This window comes from Schistocerca cancellata, chromosome 2 (genome assembly GCF_023864275.1).
Source record: "Schistocerca cancellata isolate TAMUIC-IGC-003103 chromosome 2, iqSchCanc2.1, whole genome shotgun sequence".
NCBI classification, from domain to species: Eukaryota; Metazoa; Arthropoda; class Insecta; order Orthoptera; family Acrididae; genus Schistocerca; species Schistocerca cancellata.
In genome coordinates this window covers 604937716-604963753 of record NC_064627.1, presented here as the reverse complement: position 1 = coordinate 604963753, position 26038 = coordinate 604937716, and the positions used below count along the sequence as shown (strand labels likewise).

The 26038-nt window shown below is 41.1% G+C and overlaps 1 protein-coding gene across 1 annotated transcript in view; it reads left to right on the top strand.

Annotated features, from left to right (window-relative positions):
* LOC126162256 (mitochondrial uncoupling protein 4) overlaps nucleotides 1-26038 on the top strand; it is a 427706-nt gene that overhangs the window by 286329 nt on the left and 115339 nt on the right. The window contains exon 6 of the mRNA XM_049918647.1: nucleotides 23808-24005. Coding sequence (XP_049774604.1) covers nucleotides 23808-24005 — 198 coding nt within the window. The remainder of the gene's footprint in view (nucleotides 1-23807; nucleotides 24006-26038) is intronic.

Below are 26038 nucleotides of genomic sequence, written 5' to 3'. Positions count from 1 at the left end.
CTAACTTTGGTGCAACTAATGACCTTTACGTTCGACCAGAATTTCTTTGGGTCTTGTGAAATGTAATTTGACTATATTCTGCTACTGTAGTCATTGAAGGCGTCATGCATTCTCTCTTGACAGCCAAACACGTTTCATTCAGCGTATCTCTATCAATAGCCCTATGTTTTGCTTTACACCTATTACGCAGTTATCTCTACTTTACATGTTTCTTTATAGTGACTGTATATCATGGAGGTTCCCTCCCACTATGAACTGCTCTACTGGGTACATATCTATCCAGTGCATGGTCAACTATTCTTTTAAACTTGAGCAAGGGTTCCTCTACATGCTCCTGACCTGGGCTGAAAGTTTCAGGTTCCTCATTGAGATATGTCACTACTGATTTTTTATCTAATTTACTAGACAAATCAGAGGCAGCTGGCACAATATTCTGTGAAGATATGATGTTGATATTGTATGCATCATCATCATCATCATCATCATCATCATAGTTTTCCAGTTCCAGTTTCCTGGGGGTGGTGTACAAGTGCTTGCCATCTCCTTCTGTGTTCATACACTCCTGTTCCAAGACACCTTCACCGAGCGAGGTGGCGCAGTGGTTAGACACTGGACTCGCATTCGGGAGGACGACGGTTCAATCCCGAGTCCGGCCATCCTGATTTAGGTTTTCCGTGATTTCCCTAAATCGCTTCAGGCAAATGCCGGGATGGTTCCCTTCAAAGGGCACGGCCGACTTCCTTCCCTGTCCTTCCCTAATCCGATGAGACCGATGACCTCGCTGTCTGGTCTCCTTCCCCAAAACAACCAACCAACCAAGACACCTTCCCATTTGTGACCTTTCTCCTCCACGTCTGATCTTACAGTCTCTATCCAGCATTTTCTTTCTCTTCCCTGTGGTCTGCTTCCTACAAGGTTCAGATTGAAATACCTTCTGGCAGGTCTCTGGCTGTTCATCCTCATTATTTGCCCATACCAATGAAGCCTGCATTTCTTTATGACACTGGTGACAGGAACCTCAATACCAGCTACTTTTCTATTCACCACATTCCCGATTTTGTCCTTTCTAGTTGTCTGGGTCACAGTTATAATGAATCTCATTTCTGTAGCCTGAATTCTGCTGTGGTCTTTGTTTAGTAGGGTACATGTTTCTAAACCATATATTAGAATTGGTATGAAATAGGTGTGGTACATGATTGCTTTTGCTTTTCATGGCATTTTACCATCCCAGAGAATATTTCTGATTTGACTCTAAAAATTAGATGCTTTCTGTGTCCTGCTGAGTATTTCCTGCTTAATGGTGTTGTCTTTTGAGATCATGCTTCCTAGGAATGTGAAATGTGAAACAAATTCTGCTTTGACTCCCTCTAGGAATATATTTGAAGTTGTTATTTGCATGTTGATGGTAATTTCTACTGTCTGTGTTTTATTAATTTTTTTGTGTTAAATTTTTGAATGTTTTGTTCCAGTCATTAAGTTTCTTCTCTGCTTCAGCTTCTCTCTCTCTCTCCATACTATCAAACCATCAGCAAAAACCAGGGCATTTGGTTCACTGTCTTCTTTTCTTTATAGGTTTTATGATCTTGTCCATTACTATTACAAACAGGAGTGGTGATAGGGCACTTCCTTGTTGCACACCTCTCTTTATTTTAAACCATTCTGATCGTCTGTTGCCTACTTGGACACAGCTGTAACACTTTTGGTATAGCATCTTGACTTTATCAGTTTGGTACTTTGGCACCTTTAGGTCTTCCAAACTTTCCCACAACCATTAACCCAGCTCAAGGGAGATAGGACACCTTCCCTGTCAACCAATTGAATAATTCTTGCCTGGCGCATCCATGCTGCAAGGGTGGACATCCTCCACATCAGTAGGTTGGTGTGAAAGGATGGCTAAGTTCAGGCAGGGACCCAGCTTCACGGGGTATAACATGGAACCCATGACCAGGGTTACAGATGAAGATCTAAACGGCACCTTGGGCAGAGGAGAAGGCCTCCAGAATGATGGATGACGCAACCCATCCTTCTGGGGATAATTAGAAGAGGACTCCACTGCCTTGTGGAGAAAAAGGGTCTTCAAAGGCTAAGGGAATAAACAGTGAAAGAAGAACCTCACCTGTGTTAGGCCTAGCAAGTCAGCAGCTGAGTAGATATGTACTGGTTTCAGACCTAAACCTAAACCATTATACATTTGATTGTTTTTAATCCTGTATTGGTCATTATGTGATATGGCTTTACTTGTAAACTGCGAGCCATACCAATTATCCCTTTCATAGTAGAGCACAAGTCTCACTGTAGTGTCCTGCGGTTGGCAGGAAAGGACTAATGATCAAGTTTGAACACACCTTATTTAACTAAAATGCCTTCTTGATGTGCACTAATCTCCAAACTCGAGAAGAACAAGAAACACAATAATTCTTGTGGTGGCAAAAGCCAGATGAAAGTTACAAGACAATGAAAAGAAATAACAACAACCAAAATACTATGCTACACAATTCCCAAATGGTGTTATGCCCAACAAGATACAAATTTGTATGGAAGACTATGGCGAGTGTCTTCTGGGATAGAGCCCGGGCCAGAGCTGTCCTAGCTGTAAGTACACACTGCTGGTGTGACTCTGCTGGCGTGCTTATAACACCAATTCTCCAGAGTGCTACACTTAGTCACATTAGTTCCAATTGGTGGATCTCTGTCACATGGCTTTTCACGAAGTAGTGCCATGTTTATGCGGAAAGTCTGTTGATGTTTACATTCACTGGTGATGTTTTGATAATGAGCTCTTGAAGGGAGGTCAGCAGCCCACCTTGCTTGTTTGTTGTGTGGGACCTCTAACTGATAAGGGGCCGCTATGACACTCACTCCATCATAAAAATGTTAAACTGGACACTGAGCTCACTTTCAAACAACATACTTCTGGTTCACTGATTACTGCAACTCCAAGGGGGTCATGCCCATTGTTACAACCACGGTGTGGAAAATTTAATACCCATCCAGCAAGTTAACATTAAAGTCAGCATTGTCAAAGATATACTGGCTGAATGGACTGGCTGACTGTTTTATTGTAGCCCTCTTAACTCACAGAATGTAGTATATTTTGAGTCTAGCAGCTTCGTCATAAGTACCTGCAAATTATAAAGTTGCTAAAATATTCAGAAAAAGTTTGGATACAAACATTTGTAGATATATGTGGCTACTGCAATTGCAATGGAAGATGAAAGATTTTGACCACACTGCTATCATAATGGTGTGCACCAGAGCAAAGATGAACCTTGCGGATCCAGTTTGTCAAAATAATAGTGCAAAGTAAGGGAAGCAATGTTTGTAGGACAACAGATTATGGACCATGGACACCCCCCTCCCCTTCCCATCCCCCCCCCCCCCCCCAAAAAAAAAACAAAAAAAATTATTGAATCAGGGGTAAATGTAACCGCTGAAAATTTGTGAGAGAATATCCTCTAAAATGATCTTTCCAGCAATTTTCACAGGTCTAAGCCTTTATTCGTGAAGAGCTCTCATCTTTCCGTTCAGGTATTAGATGTCTTATAGCATTTTGTGGTCAGTGTTCCTGAAAGCGATGATTCACTCTTTTGGTGAATTGGATAACTTATAACCTTTTCTTATTTCTCCTTTTCTCCTTCAGATGCCTTTTTGCAGATCTCATATCTGTATGATTGTCTTCATTTACCGGACTGAGTAAATTCCATACTCAAAAATGGCATTCCTTGCTATTTTCTGCAAGAAATAATTTACATTGCTTTGTCAACACATACATGGTGTGACTTTCCTCTTTAACCAGTTATGGGGGATTGGTGAAATGTTTGAAGACATGCTAGGTGGTACTCAGTGTTAAGTGCAACTAAAATCTGTACCCAGATTATCCAACTGGCTGCTGCCATGTTGTGAAGTGTCAATTTGATAACATAATAGCACCTTCTGATTAGCAGCTTTCATAGATTTTTTGGATGCATGAGAAGTCACTCCATCACATAAAATCAAATTGTGGCATAAACAATTGCTTTAGTTTATATGTTAGCCTGAGAACATCATACCCACACTGCATGTAAGTCAGAATCAGTTTCTCATTATTGTACCTTTGGTTGGTTTGTTGATTTTGGGGAGGGGACCAAACAGTGAGGTCATTGGTCCCATTGGATTATGGAAGGATGGGGAAGGAAGTCAGCTGTACCCTTTCAAAGGAACCATCCTGGCATTTGCCTGAAGCGATGTAGGGGAATCATGGAAATCCTAAATCAGGATGGCAGGACACGGGTTTGACATTGTCCTTCCAAATGCAACTCCAGTGTACTAACCACCACACCATCTCGCTTGGTTATTGTACCTTTCCTGACAAGCACTGTGAGCTATTACTTGCTCCATTTCTCTCAGTAACTGTTCATTTACATACTACTACTGCTTTATACAGGCTTCAAGGACCATGGCATCTTCTACTGTCTTAACAAGATTTACTTCACCACCTGCCAAACTTTCTTGCCAGAGGAAATACTGCCCTGTGTAATACATTGTTGTTCATGAATAAATTGTGCTGTTGCTATTCATTCACTCTTAGTGTTCCATAGATCCTTACTACAGAAAGGATATTCAGAGATGTGGAACAGGTCATGGTATACATTAACAAAAGACAAGAAAATTGTAGAACTTATTCTTTGCACTGCATTAACAGTAAACTGTCAGTATTACTGCTTAATGCTAATTATACTATGCCATTTAGATTTAATTGAGTCAATTAGTAATGAAGCTGCTACACTGAAAAAAGCTGCTGTGTCGTCAGTTTGCTATATAGCTACTGTTTGTCTACTGTTAGTAGCTTAATATTTTAAAGAAAGAAAAGTCCAGGTTGGAATATCAACAGTATTTCAGATTGCTACTCACAGTAAAGATGACACTTCGAGTTGCAGACAGTCTCAACAAAAGTATTGTTACACATTGAGCTTCAAGCCAAAGTTTTCTTTAGAAAGGAAGCGCGCGCGCACACACACACACACACACACACACACACACACAACTGCTATCTCTGGCTTCTCCAGCCAGAATTCAACAAACAGATCCATGGCACAGCCATGGACACCCACATGCACCCTCCTATGCCAAACTGATTACGTGCCATTTTGAGAAAATCTTCCTAGCCTCGCAAAACTGCAAACCTCTGGTCTAGTTCAGGTTCATTGACAATATCATCATGATCTGTACTCATGAACAAGGCATCGTATCCTCATTCCTTCACAGCCTCAACACCCTCTTTCCAATCAACAACCCACGTAACCTGGTCCTCCTAAACCAAGCATGCCACCTTCCAGGCCATTGACCTCCACCTCTCTGATACTTCGTCCACATCTCTGTGTACATTAAACCCATCAACCACAAATAGTATCTGCATTTTGACAGCTGTCATCACTTCCACACCAAAAAATTCCTCACATACTGCCTGGCCTCCTGAGAGTGGCATATCTGCAGTGACAAAAACTCCATTGCCCCATATGCTGAGAGTCTCAGCAAGTCCTTCTCAGACAGCCGCTATCCCCAGGACCCAGTCTGCAGACAGATCTCATGTTTCATTTCTCCTTTCTCCTCACATCCCCAACCCTCCCACCACATCCAAGAATTGGCCACTAAGGAGTGTCCCATTCATCATCTGAAACCACCCCAGACTGGAACAGTTGAACCCCATCTTTTGCATGGGCTTTGATTACTTATCACCATGCCCTGAAATGAGGGACATCCTACCAAGATCCTTCTCACCCCTCCTAAGGTGGTGTTCCATCACTCACTCAACCTGAATGACATCCTAGAATCCATCCCTGTGCCACTCCAAATCCTAATCCCTTGCCCCAGAGATCATATCTCTGTGGAAGACCCAGATGCATGACCTGTCCAATCCACCCACCCTGCACATCCTGTTCCAGTCCTGTGGTATGTGATATGTGATTTATTCATCTCATTACGTACAATTTTCAGATCATTTGATTTGATGTACAGGAGACATGTCAAGGTTTACAAAAGAAACTTTTTTCACTTTTTTAAGAGAAATACAAAAGTTTACATTATATTTTACATTTCTAAGTTACAGCTACACATGTACATAAAATAATACATGTAATACAATCCCCGTGTTCAGACTGTGAAGCTGTCCTCAATGAATTCATCAACAGAATACCATTTTTCCACCTGAAGAGTAAAGAGAAATCTTTTCAGTGAACCAATCTCCATTTTAGATATATTACTGCCTTTTATTTTATTGAAAATTTTTAACCCCATATACTCTGGCGTTTGGGCATAAAGTTTTAAACGATGTGTTGGAAGCTTGAAGTTATGTCTGTGGCGAGTGGTGTAGTTATGGTCAAAATGGAAAGTGTCTAGTTTATGTTGATTTTTATATAGGAACACCACCATCTCATATATGTAAAGTGAGGGGATAGATAGTATTTTTAAATTTTTAACAGTGGTCAACAGGATTCCCGTTTTTTTGCAACACACATGTTTCTAATTACTTTCTTTTGTAATACTAGGAGCCTAGTGACATTTGCTGAATTTCCCCAGAAGATTATGCCATAACAAATAATTGACTCAAAGTAGCAGTGGTAAACTATCTTTTTGGTTTCCATGTTTGTGGCACCTGACAAAATAAACATTGCAAATGCTAAGTTGTTCAATTTATTTGCTAAGTAATCTGTGTGTACCTTCCAATTTAAATTTTTGTCAAGATTTAGGCCTAAGAACTTCACATGGTTTGCTTCTGTGATATCTTGATCATTGCAAGTTATCTTTATTTCACTCCTTTCTACTGATTTAGCTTCAAATTGCATCATTTTGGTTTTAGTTACATTTAGTTTTAGTCCATTTTGATAGAACCAAGATTCAAGTTTTTCTAAAGTAGTTTTGGCTTTTTTTCTGGAATATTTTCAGATACTTCATTTTCAATTAGAACTGATGTGTCATCAGCAAATAAGACTGAACGAACATCAATAGCAAGTGGTAGGTCATTTACGTAAAAAGGAAACAGATAGGGACCCAATATCGAACCTTGTGGGACTCCTTGGGGAACTGTTTTTCTTTCTGATGAATAATTGGTTCCATTTGAAGTTAAAATTACTCTTTGTTTTCTACCTGACAGGTAAGAGCTAAACCATTTTAAAGCAGTGTTCCTTATTCCATGTATCTGTAATTTGTGGAGGAGTAATTCATGGTTCACTGAATCAAAAGCTTTAGTTTGATCACAGAATATTCCTGTGACCTTTCTACCTTTATCTAACATGGAGCATATTTTTTGGATAAACTCATTTATAGCATTCACAGTGCTTTTACCCTGTTGGAATCCGAACTGGTTTTTAAAAATTATATCACTTACGGTAAGAAAGTTATTAATTTGTTTTGCTGCAAACTTTTCAAACACTTTAGAGAAGACTGGCAAGAGAGAGGTAGGGCAGTAATTCCCCATATCTTCTGTCGATCCTTTCTTGAATAGAGGTTTGATCTCAGCATATTTCAATACATCTGGAAAGCATCCCTGTTCAAAAATTGATTTATAATAGTTGACAGTGGTTGAGAAATAATATCATACACATACTTGATTACAGATGTTATTTCATGCCAACCATGTAAGGTTTTGTTTTTTAGAGACAATATTTCCATTTCCACATCTCTTTGGGTGATTTTTTTTCAAATTGTTTAAAAGATGTGTTCTGGCTGTTTCCAAATTTGTGATGCTCTGATAGAATGTCATATCCACATCCGATCTTACCACATTTAGGAAGAATTCGTTGAAACAACTTGACATCTGAACAGGGTTTACTATAATTTCATTTTCATGTCTAATTTTCAAAATCTCATGGATGTTTACTTTGGCTCCTAATTCAGACTGAACAACTGACCACACTGCTATTGTTTTATTTCTGTGTTCTTGTATGAACTTATTATTTGCCATTTTTTTAGCTGCCGCTACAACTTTCCTAAATACAGCTTTATACTGTTTGACATAAGTAACAAAATCCGGATTTCTGTTTGAGTTTAACTCATTGTGGAGCTCTCTCTTTCTGGCACTAGAAATTTTTATTCCTGTTGTAATCCATTTGAGTTTACCACTTACATTCTTTTGCTTATATCTATGAGGAAATGATTCATTAAATACCTCTAAGAAACAATTTAAGAATTTGTCATAGTTTTTTGAGCTTGAACAGCTGTGGTCTACAGGCCAGCTTATTATACAGGGCTATTACAAATGATTGAAGCGATTTCATAAATTCACTGTAGCTCCATTCATTGACATATGGTCACGACACACAACAGATACGTAGAAAAACTCATAAAGTTTTGTTTGGCTGAAGCCAGACTTCAGGTTTCTGCCGTCAGAGTGCTCGAGAGCGCAGTGAGACAATATGGCGACAGGAGCCGAGAAAGCGTATGTCGTGCTTGAAATGCACTCACATCAGTCAGTCATAACAGTACAACGACACTTCAGGACGAAGTTCAACAAAGATCCACCAACTGCTAACTCCATTTGGCGATGGTATGCGCAGTTTAAAGCTTCTGGATGCCTCTGTAATGGGAAATCAACGGGTAGGCCTGCAGTGAGCGAAGAAACGGTTGAACGCGTGCGGGCTAGTTTCACGCGTAGCCCGCGGAAAATTGGCTCATGCCACAACTGGAGACCGACAGCGCCGACTTCATCTTTCAACAGGATGGTGCTCCACTGCACTTCCATCATGATGTTCAGCATTTCTTAAACAGGAGATTGGAAAACCGATGGATCGGTCGTGGTGGAGATCATGATCAGCAATTCATGTCATGGCCTCCACGCTCTCCCGACTGAACCCCATGCGATTTCTTTCTGTGGGGTTATGTGAAAGATTCAGTGTTTAAACCTCCTCTACCAAGAAACGTGCCAGAACTGCGAGCTCGCATCAACGATGCTTTCGAACCTATTGATGGGGACATGCTGTGCTGAGTGTGGGAGGAACTTGATTATCGGCTTGATGTCTGCTGAATCACTAAAAGGGCACATATCGAACATTTGTGAAACTTTTTGAGTTTTTGTATGTGTGTGCAAAGCATTTTGAAAATATCTCAAATAATAAAGTTATTGTAGAGCTGTGAAATCGCTTCAATCATTTGTAATAACCCTGTACTTAATTTACTGTGGAATAAATCCATTTTACTTTTACTGAGATCCCTTGTTATACACACTTCTGGAGGCTTATCCTACTCGATCGGACATCAGGCCACATGTGAAAGAAAGCAGCCATGTCATACACCACCTCTGCTACATAAATTGGACAGCTTTTTATATTGGCACCCTCTCCCCTCAATTTGTGTCACTGACTACTCTCCCCCCCACCTGTACCCTGCTATATCTCCCCCTACCCTGCCCCACTCTGGATTCTGCTTCCTTTTGACATGACATAGCTGCATTGTGGCGATAGTGGCTGGATGTTGTGATCATGTGTGTGTGAAGTGTGCTTGCTTGTGTGAATCTGCATGTGTTTCCTTTCTGAAAAAGGTTTTGGTTGAAAGCTCAGTGCGTAACAATATTTTCAGAGTGCCTGTCTGCAACTCAACATGTAATCTTTACAGTGTGTAGCAGTCTATCGTTACGTACTGTAATATTTACTTGATTAAAATGGCACTTAAAAAAATTTCCTGTGTCTACAAGTACTTAGTGCTCTGTACACTACATTACTACTTGACATGTAGCTTCATAACTAATTGACATGTAGTCAACAGAACTTTTCAGTCCTAGAATCTAAACATTCAGATAATTTGTTGAAAGAGTATTTAGTGAGATATGTTTTTTTTTTTAATTTTTTTAAATTGTTAGGGATTCCCAGTTTCTTGCTTTGTTACACTGGAGCTTGTTGAAAATCTTCACACTGAAGTATATAACCCCAGACAGGGAGGACAAGTATACAAGGAAATAATTTTTGCCTGGTATTGTGACTGTTAAAATGCAGTTCAGCAACAAAAACCCCTCCCATGTGGGGTTGCTGGTCCCCCCATCAGCCACCTCTCAAAGTGGCAGATCATTGGATGCTCTTCAGATATGGAAGGGACCAGTGAAATAAATAAAATACCTGGGGTGGACCAAAACCAGCAGGTATGAGGGCCAATGGCTTGGAAGAAAGGCAGAGGAGCCTCCAACCATCAACTGCTACCTTGCAGTCAGTAGAGGGATCTACAAAGGGTAAGGATGCTCACTTAAAAATGGAACCAGCTACCCAACGAGCTGTAAGGGACAACCCCTCAAATGCTTGGGCAGAAGATTAACAGTCTTTCCCTGTAAAAATCAGTTGTGGATGCTAACAAAGGAATAAGCCAGACAGATATTTTGATGACCCCAGCAAACAATAAAGGAAAAGAGATTTGTACCTACTAATATGGAATGTGTGGAGCCTATACCAAGCTGGAGCTCTACATTACATCAGCTGATAATGCAAGTAAATGATGACAATATAAAACTATTTGCTCTACAGGAAAGTAGGCGGACCGGAAGTTACTTAACTGGGGAAATTTCACTATATTCTATAGTGGCAGGATGATGAATACCTTTAGAACAGGTTTTTTGGTTGTTAATGAACTGAAACATGTTGTGATATGCTTCAAACCATTCAGTGAATGGATGCCCATATTAAGATTAAAGGTACAGTATTTTAACATAACAATTAGAAATGCACATGCAGCCACAGAGGAGGCAGTTGAACAACAGGAGGATGAGTTTTTTAGCAAGGTAGAGATGTTATATGATCAGGCTCCTGCACATAATATTAAGATCTTAATTGGAGTGCAAAAATAGGAAAAGAAGAGGCCTATCAGCCAACTATAGGAAGACATATCCTCCCTGAAATATCAAATGATAATGGAATTAGGGTTGTAGATTTTGCTACAAGTTAAAACACGACTGTCAGCTGTACATGCTTTCTACATAAAAAGATACATACAGAATCATGAATGTCACCAGATGGACAAACTAGAAATCAGATAGACCATATATTGATTGATCGGAGGGACGGATCAGACATAATGGATGTTAGGAGCCAACGTGGAACTGACCATCTGTTGAGAATTAAGTACAGGCAAAGGACCTCACTATTGGGTAAACAGAAAGGCCACAAACAAAAGAGTTTTGACATTAAGAAACTGAAGTTACAAGAAATTTGGAGAGCATATCAGATGATTGAAGAATAGATTAAGAAGGATACCAACACATCAAATGAACATATAGAAATAATGTGGAAACGATGTAAGACTGCTATTGTTGAGGCAGCTGGAGAAGTTTTGGGACACACACGGGTTCAAAGGAAGGCAGACTGATTTGATGAAGAATGTATGAGAAGAATTGTGGAGTGTAACAGAGCATGAATGAAATTATTTCAGAGAAGAACTAGAGCAATTCTGAATGAATATAATGAGAGGCACCGTGTAGCTAAGAGGGTTTGCAGACAGAAGAAAAGAGCACTAGAAAAGAAAAAAAATGGAAGAAATTGAAAAGATATGAGAACCGAAGTAAGTATGTGAAATAAACAGAGGATTAGAGAAGGAAAGGCCGGCTTTCAAGCCAGGACAAATATATGTAGGAGTAAAGAAGGGGATTCGATAGGGGAGAGTAATAAAATACTTGACAAATGGGCAGAATGCTCCCAAGAGTTACTGAACCCAGAAGTAGAAGGATTAGAACAAGAAGAGCTGGTGGAAATAACTTATTATGGACCAGAGATCTTAACACCAGAACACAAATTGGAGGAAGTGATACAAGCCATTAAGACCTTAAAAAACAGTAAGGTGCCTGGAGAAAATCAGACTGTGGAAACCAATGCATAAAGTAATGCTGAGCATCTGCAGGAGTGGAAAACTGTTATTATGTGCCCCATACATAAAAAAGGAGATAAATCAAACTGCCAGAACTATCGAGGAATCTCCATGCTATATACTACATATAAAGTGTTCACCAAGATCCTAACTAGAAGGCTTGCTCCCTATATGGAAAAGAGAATTGGAGACTATCAGAGTAGCTTTAGAAGAAATAGGTCAAAAACTGACCAAATATTCATGTTATACATACTACTTGAAAAATATTGTGAACACCAAATAAACATACACCAGCTTTGTATTGATTTTAAACTAGCCTATATAGCATCTCAAGAGTGGCATTGCAAAATGTGATGGAAAAGGCTGGAATACCTTAGAAGCTCATTAAACTTACTATGATGACCCTCACTGAAACCAACTGTAAAGTAAAAATACAGGGCAAAACCTCCAGAGAAGTAGAAGTGAAGAAGGGATTGAGACAGGTTGAGAATATCTTCTCACTGCTATTCAACCTCTGCCTAGAAAAAGTCATAAGTCAGATAGAGTTAAGCAGAGGAGGAACCATTTTTAATTGTTCACTGAAGTATCTAGCCTATGCAGCCAATGTGGCATTACTCACATGAAACACTGCTGTGCTTGCTGATGCCTGTCAACAGCTGAAGAGAGGTACAAAGGAACTTGGCCTGGTAGTCAATGTTGAAAAGACTAAATATGTGGCAATGCCAACCAGTGAAACCTACCAAATCTCAGTATAGCCAACAAGGAGTTTGAAAGGATGAGAGATTTCAAGTACCTCAGATTGACTATCACAGAGACAAATGACATCAGCAGTGAGGAGAAAGCTAGAATAGCAGCATGCAACAGATGCTACTTTGCCACACTACCCATGCTTAGAGCTCGCTTATATCATGAAAATCTTAAATCATCATTTACCAAACAATTATAAAGCCAGTTATTATGTATGGTGCCGAGACATGGAGCATGACTGCAGGTGAGGAAAGGATCCTTAGCATCTGTGGAGGGAAAGGTTCTTCATAAAATACGTCCATACGAATGCAGAACTAGAACAACTTTTTGAAGAACCTGACTTGTCACTGTTATTAAAGTAAGAAGACTGTGGTGGGCAGGACAGTTGGTCAGAATGGAGGAAAACAGAACATGTAAGAAGATTTTTCATGACAAGGCTGGAGACAGATGATAGAAGATACATCCCAGAAAGAGATGAGTGGACAGAATTGAAGAAGATGTAAAAAAGCTGGGTGTCAGAGGATGGAGACGGAAAACCATGGATTGGATAGAATGGCAGGATATTGTGATGCAGGCCAAGGCCCTTCAAGGGCTGTAGAGCTGAGGAGTAAAAGTAAGTAAATAAGTAAGTAACAAAAAACCCTAAGGAGCCATTGTATTGGGAAGTGAATATAAGAATTCTATGATCCTTAAAAAGACATTCTACTTTTCAGAATGTACTTACTGCTTGCTTTTGCTGAATAAATGCTTTATTTACTTTAGGTGCACTTCTCCAGAAGATAATTCCATAAGACAATAAGAAAATATACAAAATAAACTAACTCTCTTGTCTTTAGGCCAACAGAATGAGAGATGCCTCTAAGGCATAGTGTGGCAAACTGAGTTTCTTGGTTAATTTATCTGTATGTTGACTCCATTTTAACTCGTTTTCCAATTCTATCCCAAAGAATTTTTCATAGTGCCTTTCATTTATAGATAAGTACTAATGTCAATTTTTGGTACTAAGAGTCTGCTATTTTTAAGTTGTGTAATGTCAGTCCTTATGAGATAGACTTTAGCTGTGAACCACTTATAGGCCGGTTCAGCCATCATTTTGGCTGTGCCATTTAGGGTTGAGTTTGGACCCTTGAGTAGTATGCTTGTGTCATCAGTAAACATTATAGTTTTTGAACCAACCTTTTAAGTCACTGGAAGATTATTGATGTAGGTTAGAAACAAGAGTGGGCCTAATATCGGTCCTTGTAGCACTCTGCATGTTATGGTCCCTCATTCTGAAGTTATATTTGTGCCTGACATGAGATACTGTCTATTTTGAGAACCTCTGCTTTCTGTTATGAAGGAAGACTCCATACATGCAAGAAGGGTGCTATTAATGCCATAGCACTTAAGTTGACAAGTAGAATTTTGTGGTCCAAGGCTTTGACAAGGTCATAAAATGTACCAACAGGGTAATTTTTCTCGTTTAGGTCACCTAGCACTTCAGTTGTGAGGTAATGTGTTGCTTTTTCTGTGGGTAACCTTCAGTGAAATGTAGACTAATTAGCTGATTTTCAGTTTTGTAAATGAGTATTACCACAAAATTCTTAAGTTTGCCAGAAAGTGTGCCCAAAATCATTGATGATTACAAAGCTAGCTTAAGGGTAGTCCCATAATGTCAGCAAATGATATTAATATTCTTCTAGAAACATCGTCATAGCCAGTAGAATTAACACTTTTTAGTGACATGATGAATTTAGTAAACTCTGGTTGTATATTTGAAACTAATGGCTGTTGGTGGTGGTGCCTGTAGTCTTTGCACTAATAAATCTAATGCATTTTTATTTTTATTACTGGGTGCAGTGTTTGCTGCTGCTGTAAGATAATATCACTGTTATTTCATGAAGGAATGGAAAATTATAGGATGCCTTCAAGGGCTACAACACTACTAAGAAATATTATGTGGCTACAGAAGGTATTTATCTTCTCCTATGCTCCTCCCTTCCTCTCTTGATCCAGAATAACAAAAGTAAGTCCTATTTTCAACAAACAGCCCAGAAGATTTTGGAAGATGTTGGAGGGAGGGTGAAGGGTACTGGTATATTGTGTCTCCCAGGTCCACTTGGCTACCCAACTCTCTGTTCCAATGTTGAAACAATTGGAAAATTAAAGTTTTTATGGTAAAACTTGCACTTTTGCAACTTTTTTTTATAATTTGAGAGATTTGTTGTTCCTGTGAAGCTCTGTAACTTGGTAAGTTTAACCACTGAAAATTATAAGAAATGTAGCACACTTCAAGAAAGATTCCTTGTGGAATGAAGGGAGGAAAAATATAGAGAAAAAAGTGAAAAAGTGCCAAAAATTGTACTTTTTCACTTCCTCAAAGTAAGCACAGGTTTCTTGTCACAAACTTGGATTTTAAACTACAGATCACCTTCATACAGTGTAATGAAAAGTTCACAAAATTCAAACCTTTTGTAAGGTTCTCCCCTTTTTGAGAACTTGCTGACTGAACTATTAACAACACAATGTTAATGGATAGATAAAAAAAATCTGTTCACCAAGCAGCAGCAGGGGAACACACTGAAAAGGGTTCAACTTGTACAAGCTGTTGGAGCCAGTGGCTCCTTCTTCTGGTAGAAGAGTTGAAGGGTCCAGTTCTGTCCCCAACAATGAGTCTTTCCTTCTCATCCCATGCGGTAAATCTCCCCTGACTCAGGGTTCTGGGTGACTTTTCTGAACTGTACCCCTTCCCCTAAACCTCTCCGGTCATTTTCCTTCAACCTTCTTCCTTCCCCTTCAACTCTTCTGCCAGAAGAAGGAGCCACTGGCTCCAACAGCTTGTAATCTATTGTCAATGACTGGATTATTAGTCTTTTTTCCATTTTTGAACACCTTTTCTCTTATTTTATCACTGTTCGTGTCCTGTTGTGTCTGCTTGTTTGTGTAAATTTACTTAAATATGTACTTTTAAAAATCACAGAATTCAAGATTCTTCAGCCACAATTCACCACATATATAGGTAACACATGAACTGAACCCCTACCTTTTCCTATCACCAACAGTCTGTATCACATTATTGTAGCTGCATTTTCCTATGGTTTATATCATTGACAATTATTGTAACTTTAATGTAAATTTAGTTTGAAATCGACACAAATTGCTAAGTGTTTTACCAGTTTCATCTCTATTTCTATCAATCATAGCTGGAGTTCTTGTGTTTTTCCAAGATTGAGCTGGTGTTTATTTGATACCTACCAGTTCATTACTCAGTCCATTGTTTTTAGCATTGCGAGATGCAGCTCTGTAGTGTTATGGTGTATGTTAATTAGTATAATATCATTCACCTAGCAGATAACTGACTGAAGCTTTATGCAGCTAGTCAAATCATTTATTGCAACTAAGAAGAAGATTGATCCAAGGACTGAACTTTGTGCCACACCTTTTCTGCCACAGCATGTTGTCTGCTTTTAACCAAGACTAATAGCTCCTGTTATGTAATAAGAATCAATTACAACCAAGGGTAAGTCATCTAGACCATAAAATTCAGATTTAATGAACAATACCAGAGAAGGAAAGTTGCTACTCACCATATAGCGGAGACGCTGAGTTGCGATAGGCACAACAAAAAGATTCACACAATTATAGCTTTCGGCCATTAAGGCCTTTGTCAGCAGTAGACACCCATACACACATGCACACACACTCATGCAAACGCAACTTGCACACACGTCAGCAGTCTCAGGTGTGTGTGTGTGTGTGTGTGTGTGTGTGTGTGTGTGTGTCTACTGCTGACAAAGGCCTTAATGGCTGAAAGCTATAATTGTGTGAATCTTTTTGTTGTGCCTGTTGTGACTCTGCATCTCTGCTATATGCTGAGTAGCAGCTTTCCTTCTCTGGTATTGTTACATTCCATCCTGGATTTTCCATTGTTAGATTTAATGAACAATATGTCATGGAAATACAATCAAGTCTTTACTCTAACTGTATTACACAACTGACATTCTTTCTTATTTTCAAAAAGCAGCTAGTCCTTTGTTAACAAATTTGAGGGCAGTGGGCTCATTTTTTTTCCTTGCCAGAATCTAAGTTGACTATCAAAGACCAGGTCACAATTTTCAAAATAGTTGCATAGTTGCCCGTACATCAGATATTAACATATTTTTATGAAACTTGGGATGACTGAAACGGGTTGGTAGCACTGTTTGTATCACTTTTCTCACAGTTCTCCTTGGTCTGTTTTCTTTATTTTTTATTTTTCTCGCTTTTATTTCCTGAATCTTTTATTGCTTTTTTTCTATTATTAACAGTTATTTTTTGTATCTATTCATCTTTGTGTTCACTAAAAAATATCTTTTTGGTATCATATCCTTATCTCCTGCAGCTGCAAGTGAAGATATTTTTAAATTTACATGTATGATAATTGTGTGTGCCACTCACTGAATGTAGAGCTGCAAATGATTTGCAGTAAGATAGCAGGCAGTAAATCAGAATGCTATCTTTTCTCTTAGCACTTTCTAACTCATACCAACATAAAAGTAGTTTTGACTCAGGTTTGGCTGATAGCAAACAGAAGGTACTAATAAAGAAAGGTAATAATAATGGAATAATAATGAAAGGAATAATAATGGAGGTATATCATGTGATATACTTATTTGCTAAATGACTGTTTTAAATTCAGAGACTATAGGGTTTAGTTATCCTGCATGGTATAATCGTCTTTAGTAATTATAACTATGTGGGGGTTTGGGTCCTTATCATTATAAATAACAACCCATTGATCCACTTGTTAAAACAATGAGCACATTTATTGTCACACTTCAGATATATGTCATTACATATCGAAAGTATCACATAGACAGAACATAATGGCCGCCTTGGCCCAAAGAGTTTTTGCGCACCAGAGATGTTATGGCACGTCGGTGTTGCCACAGAGGCACTCCCCCCCCCCCCCCCCCCTGCTGTGCGGAGTACGAGGCTCTGGCTGTTGTGGGGGGAGGGTGCAGGTGTCGCGCCATCTTCGTCCGGAGGGGGAACTGGCCAGGGCAGGGCCGGGGTTCGAGCCCTTTTGGATGGAAAAATGTAATCACGGTGCCACATTGGTGTGAGTATGCGGCAACCGGTTTGTGGGGTGACAGAGGAGGTGGGGGGAATAGACGGAGACACGGGGTACAACAAGTACAATGTCCCCGTGGCGTCAATGAAAGATTGAATGAGGGAAGGATCTAAGGAAACGGGGATTGGTGAGGAATGGAGAACGGAAAGTTGGAAGGTGTCATCGTCGGCGGAGTGTGGGGGGGGGGGGAGCGTGGATGACTGAGAGAGAATCATTTGTGGTAGTTATACAGATGTCATACGGCGAAAAGTGTGAGATGTCGATGGAGACATAGTGGGTTGTTGGATGTCAGGTGAGAAGTGTGTGACGGGCATAGCAGGAGAGGGTGGGGTGAAGGGTGTGGACCCTGGACTCTGCTCAGTGATGGTTCCCAGCATTGGGGAAGGGGGCGTGGCTGGCGTGTCGTCCCTTGAGGAAGCAGCGGTGTGGAGGTCATCGTCCGTCGTGGTTGGTGGCATCGAGTTGCTGGAGGTGTTGTCATCTGCAGTGACCCAAGCCAGCTTGAGTCAAGACACTGACACTGACGAGGGTTTGCCTTTGATACAGATGTTGAATGTATTTGCCGAGCACCTAAGTACCCTGTAAAGGCCTGGGTATGGGGGCAGGGCGGCACGCACTGTATTGTCCATAAGCATCACAGCTTCACATGTGGCTAACTGCTGCTGCACGAATGTTTTAGGCAGGGTGTGTGCTTTTGGAGTGGGTGCTCTCTGCACTCGTATCATCTGTTGTTTGTTCTCGATTAGCACGGGGTATTCGATTGTATTTTGGAGCGGTGAAGGCTCAACAAACTTGGCTGGTAGAGTCAACGGCTCACCATAGAGTAGTTCGGCCACCGAGCACTGCAGGTCATCTTTATATACAGAACGGAGGCCTAGCAGTACCCACAGGAGGGTGTGTAACCACCGCTCCTTGTGGCACATTAGCAATGTCTTTAATGTTCTGTGGAATCATTCCACTAAACCGTTTGATTAGGGGTGGTAGGCTGTCGTGCAAATGCGGCCAACACCGAAGAGTTCGCACATTTTTGTGAAGAGGACAGCCTTGAATTGATGGCCTTGGTCTGTAGTAATGATTTCGGGGCAGCCGAAACGTGCCACCCATGTGGAGAGGAGAGCGTTGGCAACTGTTTCGTCCGAAATATCGGCTAGAGGGGTTGCCTCAACCCATCTAGTTGTTCTGTCAATAAAAGTAAGCAAGTATCGGTAACCATCCACCTGGGGAAGGGGGCCGACAATGTCGATGTGGATGTGGCGGAGTCTGCCAGAAGGAGAGAGGAAGACGCCTGAGGGGGGCGTGCAGTGGCGTCCTACTTTGGACCGCTGCCACAAAATACAAGTGTGACACCAGTCATGACAGTCTTTGCGAAGCGAAGGCCATACAAAATGCTCGGTGATGATGCATTTAGTTGCACGAATGCTCGGGTGGGCGAGACTGTGCAGTGCATCAAACACCGATCGACGCAAAGAGGAGGGGACGAGGGGGCATGGCACGCGAGTGGAAGTGTCACACCATAGCTCTGAGTGTGTGCCGGGGATCGTCTTGTGCGCCAGGCACAGAGAGTGATTATTGTCAGATAAAAGGCTCGCCAAGGAGTCATCTTTTGTTTGCGCTTGAGCAAGAGCATCGAAGTTAATTGAGGAAGATATGCCCGAGATCTGGGAGAAATAATCAGCGGCTATGTTGTCGGATCCCCGAACGCATTGTACATTAGTTGTGTATTGTGAAATGAGGTTGACATAACGGAACCTCCTAGGAGGTGGGTCGGCTGGAGGGTTTGTGAGTGCTTGGGCGAGAGATTTGTGGTCTGAAAAGTTCGTGAGGGGGTGTCCCTCAACGTCTTCGCGGAAATATCTAATGGCTTCGTAGACAGCTAAGAGCTCTCTGTCGAAAGCGGACCCTTTGCACTGAGAGGGAGAAAGTTTTTTTGAAAAGAACTTAAGAGGTTGCACCACCTCTCCTCTGTGTTGTTGAAGTACTGCGCCGATAGATATTTCGCTAGCGTCCGTGTTGAGCGAAAGTGTTGCATCCCGGTGTGGATGAGCAAGCATGATGGCTTCTGCGAGTGTGGTTTTGAGTTTTTTGAAAGACGCACACACGACCTCTGTCTATGGCATGCGCCTGTCGCCTAACATTTGTGGCCCACACAGTGCATCTGAGAGGGGGACCTGTAGTTCAGCGGCTCTTGGAATGTGGTGGCGGAAAAAATTGATCATTCTTAAGAACCGGCAGAGTTCATGGTATGTTTCTGGTATCAGCAGCCATTTAATAATGTCTGTTTTCTCTTTTGTGAGCCAGGTACCATCGGCTGAAACTATTTGTCCCAGGAAAACAACAGAATCCTGTCTCAGTTTGCATTTGTATTTGTTGACAATCACACCGTGGGATTGTAATGTGTCAAACAGCACCCAGATGTGAAGCTCGTGTTCCTCCTGAGAGGAAAAAAAGATCAAAATGTCGGCCAGGTACACATAGCAGAAAGGTAGGGGTCATAACACTGTACCTAAGAACCTCTGCCAGGTTTGGGCAGCGTTTGTCAATCCGTAAGGCATATAAATGTATTCAAAGAGGCCAAAGGGTGTGGTGATGGCCATTTTAGGGATATCTTGTTCGTACATTGGTATTTGGTGATACGCTTTCTCACAGTATACCACACTGAAAATTTTAGCGCCTGCCAACTGAGAAGCGAAGTCCTGAATGTTCGATACTGGATAATTGTCCATGATTGTGCAGTCATTGAGACGTCTATAGTCGCCACAGTGTCTGTAGGAACCATCCTTCTTTGGTGTGAGATGAATCAGTGATGACCAGTCACTGGAGGATGGGCATGCAATGCCTGCTTTTAATAGGTCCGAGATGATTGCTTTCGCCGCTTTGAATTTGTGTGGATTCAGGCGTCATGGTCAGTGTCTGACCAGAGGGCCTTCAGTCGTATTGAGTTTTTGACATGCACCGCTCATGATTGATAACATGCTACGCGCACGGGGTGCGTCATTAGCATTCAAACACTCATGCAATGAGTCAATGATTTGAGCGCACGCCAGTTTGTGCGAAGAGCGAATACCTCGAAGTGAGGCGAGTTTGGATTTCCTGCTCTGTAATGTCTGTTTGGTACGCTCGATAAGGGAAGTGAGCTTGGCCTGCATTTGCTTGAGTTCACTGATTTCTTGTCATTGTAGTAGCATGTTGCAACTTTTACTAGTTAACTTGGCAGCAAAAAGAGCACATTCGGTCTGCATTAGGGAAATGTCAATGTTTGTTGACCGAATGGGTGTTACAAACGCAGTGGCCATGAGGGCGATAGTCTTTTGTGAAGGTTGGTGGACTAATGTACTTCGCAGAATGTCTAGCGAAAAGTTTTGGTGTTGCAGAAAGTCAATGCCTAAGGCCAAACAAGTCACCTGTGCCACATGAAAAGTCCACGAAAACTTCAAGTCTTTTGACAGTTTGAGCGTTAAAGGTGCCGTACCTAACACTTTGATATGAGAGTCATTAGCTGCGCAGAACAGTCTGGGTGAGGAAGTTAACACAGTAGGTGCGAGAGCTGGGGGTATTACACTCGTATCAGCACCACTGTCAATGAGGAATTTAATTCCTGAGATGAGATCAGGAGCGAATAGACAACCGTCGGCACTTACTGTGTTAGATGCTGTTGCTGCTGTAAGGCATCTTTTTTCCTGTGTGCGAGACGCTGCACCTATGGCACCTGATGAGCTGCGTTTCCCGCTGTGCAAGGGCTGCGACATTTCCTGGCCGCGTCACCGAAGTTGACATGGAACCAACACAGCGGCCAGGCTGCGTTAGGCAGGGGTGATGTAGAGCTCCTGGTGTCGGCTGTGTCTGTTGTGGAGTGCTGCAGTGCGATGTCGGTTGTCATGCCGGATGTCATGGAGGCTGTATCTGGTTCCCAGTGATGGCAGGCAGATGTCACCACTGTCATAGCGTGATCGTTGAGGAATCGAGCTCGCCAGAATCCTGGAGGGGGAAGGGGGGGGGGGAGGGAGGTCGCGTGCTGTTGAGATTGCTACCCCCATTCTTCATGCTGTGTGCTCGCCTGTTAATAATCCTGAAAGCTTGATCCGCAATCGAAAGCTTCTCATCCAAGGTGCTGTTGGTGAGCGGCAGGAGCTGTAGTTGTAATGCTTCTGGCATTTTGGTGAGCCACATCGACCATAGCGCTGTATCGGGTAGCAAATTCACAGGTGCGAGGACGCGGATTCGTCGCCATAGTCCTGATTTGGTGAGGTCATGCAGGTGTTCCTCGTGAATGATATGATGAATAATCTTGTCTGGAGCTCAAGAAAGTCTTTCACAAATGAGTCTTTTCACCTTCGTATATTTCGGTGAAGAAGGGGGGCTGATCACAATGTCGCTAATCAAATCCAAATGGTCATGCAAATGTCCCACTAAACACATGAAGCGTGATTCTTCTGAGTCAATGCCTGTGGTGGCGAATATAGAGTCGACTAATGTGAACCATGTGTTGGGCTACGTTTTTGCAAAAGTTGGCAGTTTAGGTAACTTAGTTGGTTTGGAATCCATGACCACTGGGTGTGTAAGAGCCACAGGTGTGGGAGCAGTCAATATGGCGTCTGCAGAGGAGGGGGGAGGGGGGGTGTAGGCCCGGGGTCCCGTAATCTGTTACACCCTCGGATTGGTCGAGGTACTAGGAGAGGCCATATTCACTATACAGTGTTCAGTTCGATCAGAAAATTTAGGCTGTGCGTAGCCAGGCGCGGAACCGATTCGCGGCACGGATGATGTAGCAGCCATGTAGTGGCACTGCTCCGAAAGTTGGTGCAAAGTTCTGAGGAGGGTTGTGCACCCCTGAGCATGCGATGTTAGTGGTGGAATGTCTGGATCTCTTTTCACACTTTGTCCTGTACGTTCGAAAGAACGATCTTGAGGCAAGATGGCGGGTGGTACGTACGCATTGTCTTTTGAGTGTTGTGGTACTACAATGCACTCGCAGGTCCGGATGGCCTCGAAATGTTTGATGTATAGAGTCCATGCGTAGTGCAGGTGGGTGGCACGATCGTATTCTGACCATAGAAATTGTATGGCGGTACACCTCGTTGCGTATGCCACATGACGATACACGCGGTTCACTCGTACACACACGATTGTTGTTGTTATTGAACTCAGGTAGAACACGGGAAGAGTGTCACAAAGTGTCAGTGGGGTCACCAGTGTGGGGATTTGGGTCCTTATCGTTATAAATAACAACCCGTTGATCCACTTGTTAAAACAATGAGCACATTTGTCACACTTCAGATGTACGTCATTACACATCAAAAGTATTACATAGACAGAACATAATGGCTGCCTTGGCCCAAAGATTTTTTGCACGCCAGAGATGTTATGGCACGTCAGTGTTGCCACAACTATATTCAAAATGTTTCTCACATTTAGATATCAGTAATTTTGAAATCTGGATTCAGAATATGGAAAACACAGTTTTCTCTTCACTCGAACATGCTTTACTGCTGCCAATGCATGACCGATAGATTTTTTGCTTGTAATACCATTACATTCTTCTTTGGTGTGATGGACATGTTGAAGGTTTGTAACTTAATGAAAAATTCAGTCACTGTTGTGTAACATTGTTTAGGAGAAGATTAAACTGAAGTGTGTTGTAGATAAGATGGGTGCATGTTTTGTACTGATTGCATATTTTTACTGACCCCTAAGTGGTTAGTGGAAGTCAGCTGACTTCGAGCTGCTCCAGAATATTCACAGTCACTGCCAACATTAGCTACATACGGGTAACAGTATTGTGCAACATAACAATAAGTAGCCATTATGAATATAGTGTTGATCCATGTGCTTAGTGATTGTTAATATTATATACCAAAATGAGTAAAGAGGCTGTACCTGGTGCCTGATTCTTGTGGCAACTCACCAGCAACTTTTGTGTCCCTTCTACGATGCATTAACTTATTACAAATTTATTTCTTTTATAAACTGTAAAATGGCTGCTCTGGGAGGAGAATGCGAGGCTTGTCTCAGTAGCCATTGTGCTACTAGCCGATTGCAAGCTTCCACTCCCAGCATCCACCTCTCAGGGGCCAAGTAGAAGTGTGTGATTAGTATGCATTTATTATTTTTAAGTATAATCATTGTACAAAGCAAGATGCTTCACATTTATTTTCAGAGTTCATGGCACACTGCACGCATTTCAGAAGATACTGGCAAAAGGTGGCATCAGAGGTCTATGGAAAGGCTCAATACCAAATGTTCAGAGAGCAGCTCTTGTAAATCTTGGTGATCTCACAACATATGATTCTGCAAAGCAGTTTATACTTACTCACACGTCACTACCAGATAGCCATCTAACTCACATGCTTTCCAGGTATTTGTTAATTAGTAACTTAATAAAAAATGTAATTGAATTATGAGAATCATAATGTTTAAAATACAATACAGGTTTAATGTCTTTTCTTTTTTATGGCACAATCTTTAAGTGGGAATATAGAGTCTGTATGTAAATACTTTAAGAGTAAAGAAGACCACTGACTGAATAGCTAGAGTCTTGAGTCATTGATGACTCAACACTTCTGCTATTTGGTGAAAGGTCTCCTTTGTTCCTAAAGTATTTACATTTTGCAGGGACTTACCTTACTATAGATACTAATTTTGTATGTGCTCTTTACCATCCATGGATTTATTCATTTTTAGTACTATCAGTTGAGGGCTCTACAACATAACTTTTTTTGAGGCTGGATTCTTGTACTGAATCACAACAAAAACTGTGAAAATAACTAAAGTTAAGTAGGCACAAGAGTGTTTTGCATTTATGTTAGAAACAAGTTTCTCTTCTTCTCATGGACCGGATTGTTTATAAATTCCCTCATGTCACAATGACTGTGACTCAAACACTTAGCAACAGGGATTGATAACCCACAGTTTAGTCCCTTCAATCTACAAACCAACCAACCAGCTTATCAGCAGTCTTTGATTTTTCATTATGCTTGTTTTGTTATTCCTGCATTATTATTCAGTGTTTGACTGCAAGATGTTTTTGTGAATATGTTCGGGTGTTAGACTAGGTAAGAATTTTTTGTAGAGTAGTTAAAAGATTTCATATTACATCCAGAAGAGTTGAAACTGAGTATTGTTGAGGAAAGAAAACATACACTAGCTTATTAAAAACAATGTCACAGATGTTCTCAGAAACAAAACATTTTCTGAGCACTCAACAGAAGGTAAAGAACAGTTACTTGTATCCAGAGCTGGAGAAAGGTTAAGCAAAGAAAAAAAATTTTTATGCAAAAACAGGAGATGTGCTGTTATGGACAGTGTGTGTTGCTTTGAGGGATCTTCTAGTTAACTGCTAGTTTCTTGTGGCACATTGTATGAAACAGCAAATCCAAAAAATTCCATTGGAGACAAACTAGCCATGTGACATTGAGGACTTACAATTAACTGGAAATCAAAATTAGAATGGTAATGTCTTTCACTTAGAGTGATTTGATGACCATACATTGATTATCCATTTTTGTACTGTCACGTAGTTTAATTCTCAGTTACATATCCCCCACAAAACGTTTGTGTAGAGTTGTGCACTGTGCACTGACAGACATTGGCTTATTTACAACCACGGGTTTTGTTTGGGGTTTGATACTCACGTCACTAGTCATCTCTACTGTCAGTTAAGGGATCTGTCAGACTGAAGACATTGAATAACTATCCAAAAACTATTGAAACACTGTTAAAATTTATCTGAGCAGGACAGAACAAGAATTTCATAAAAAAGTAAAATGGGTATATTTTGTAATGTGGGAAATTGCCATATTGTAAGGATAGCAGTATGAATGTCCTCACCAGTGACCAACTCAGGATTTCACATCTAGAGCTGCAAATATTGCTGAGTTCCTAGAACATTTTGGATGCTTGCACTTTATGCCAACTGCAACTGTTGTCAGGTGCCATAATTACCATATTTACTCGAATCTAAGCCGCACCTGAAAAATGAGACTCGAAATCAAGGAAAAAAAATTTTCCCGAATCTAAGCCGCACCTGAAATATGAGACTCGAAATTCAAGGGGAGAGTAAAGTTTTAGGCTGCACCTCCAAATCGAAACAAAGTTGGTCCATTGTAATATGAGACACAATTTAGGTCGAATGAATGACGATACAGCTACAGTAGTTTGGTTCGCGTAGTAAGCTTAGCAGTTAGGCTTTACCAGGTAGCCATTGTTATGCGTCAGGCGCTCCGTCCATATTTATACGGGTGCCCTTCCTTTTTCACGCGCTTCGTCTGGTTTGGATCGATTGCTTATTTTTCTTTGATCTGATAAGTGCCGTTCTCTTTGTTATAGGTGTTTACGTCACTCTAAGCTGAAAATGCATTACTGTACTGTGTCATGCACTGTTTGTCGCAT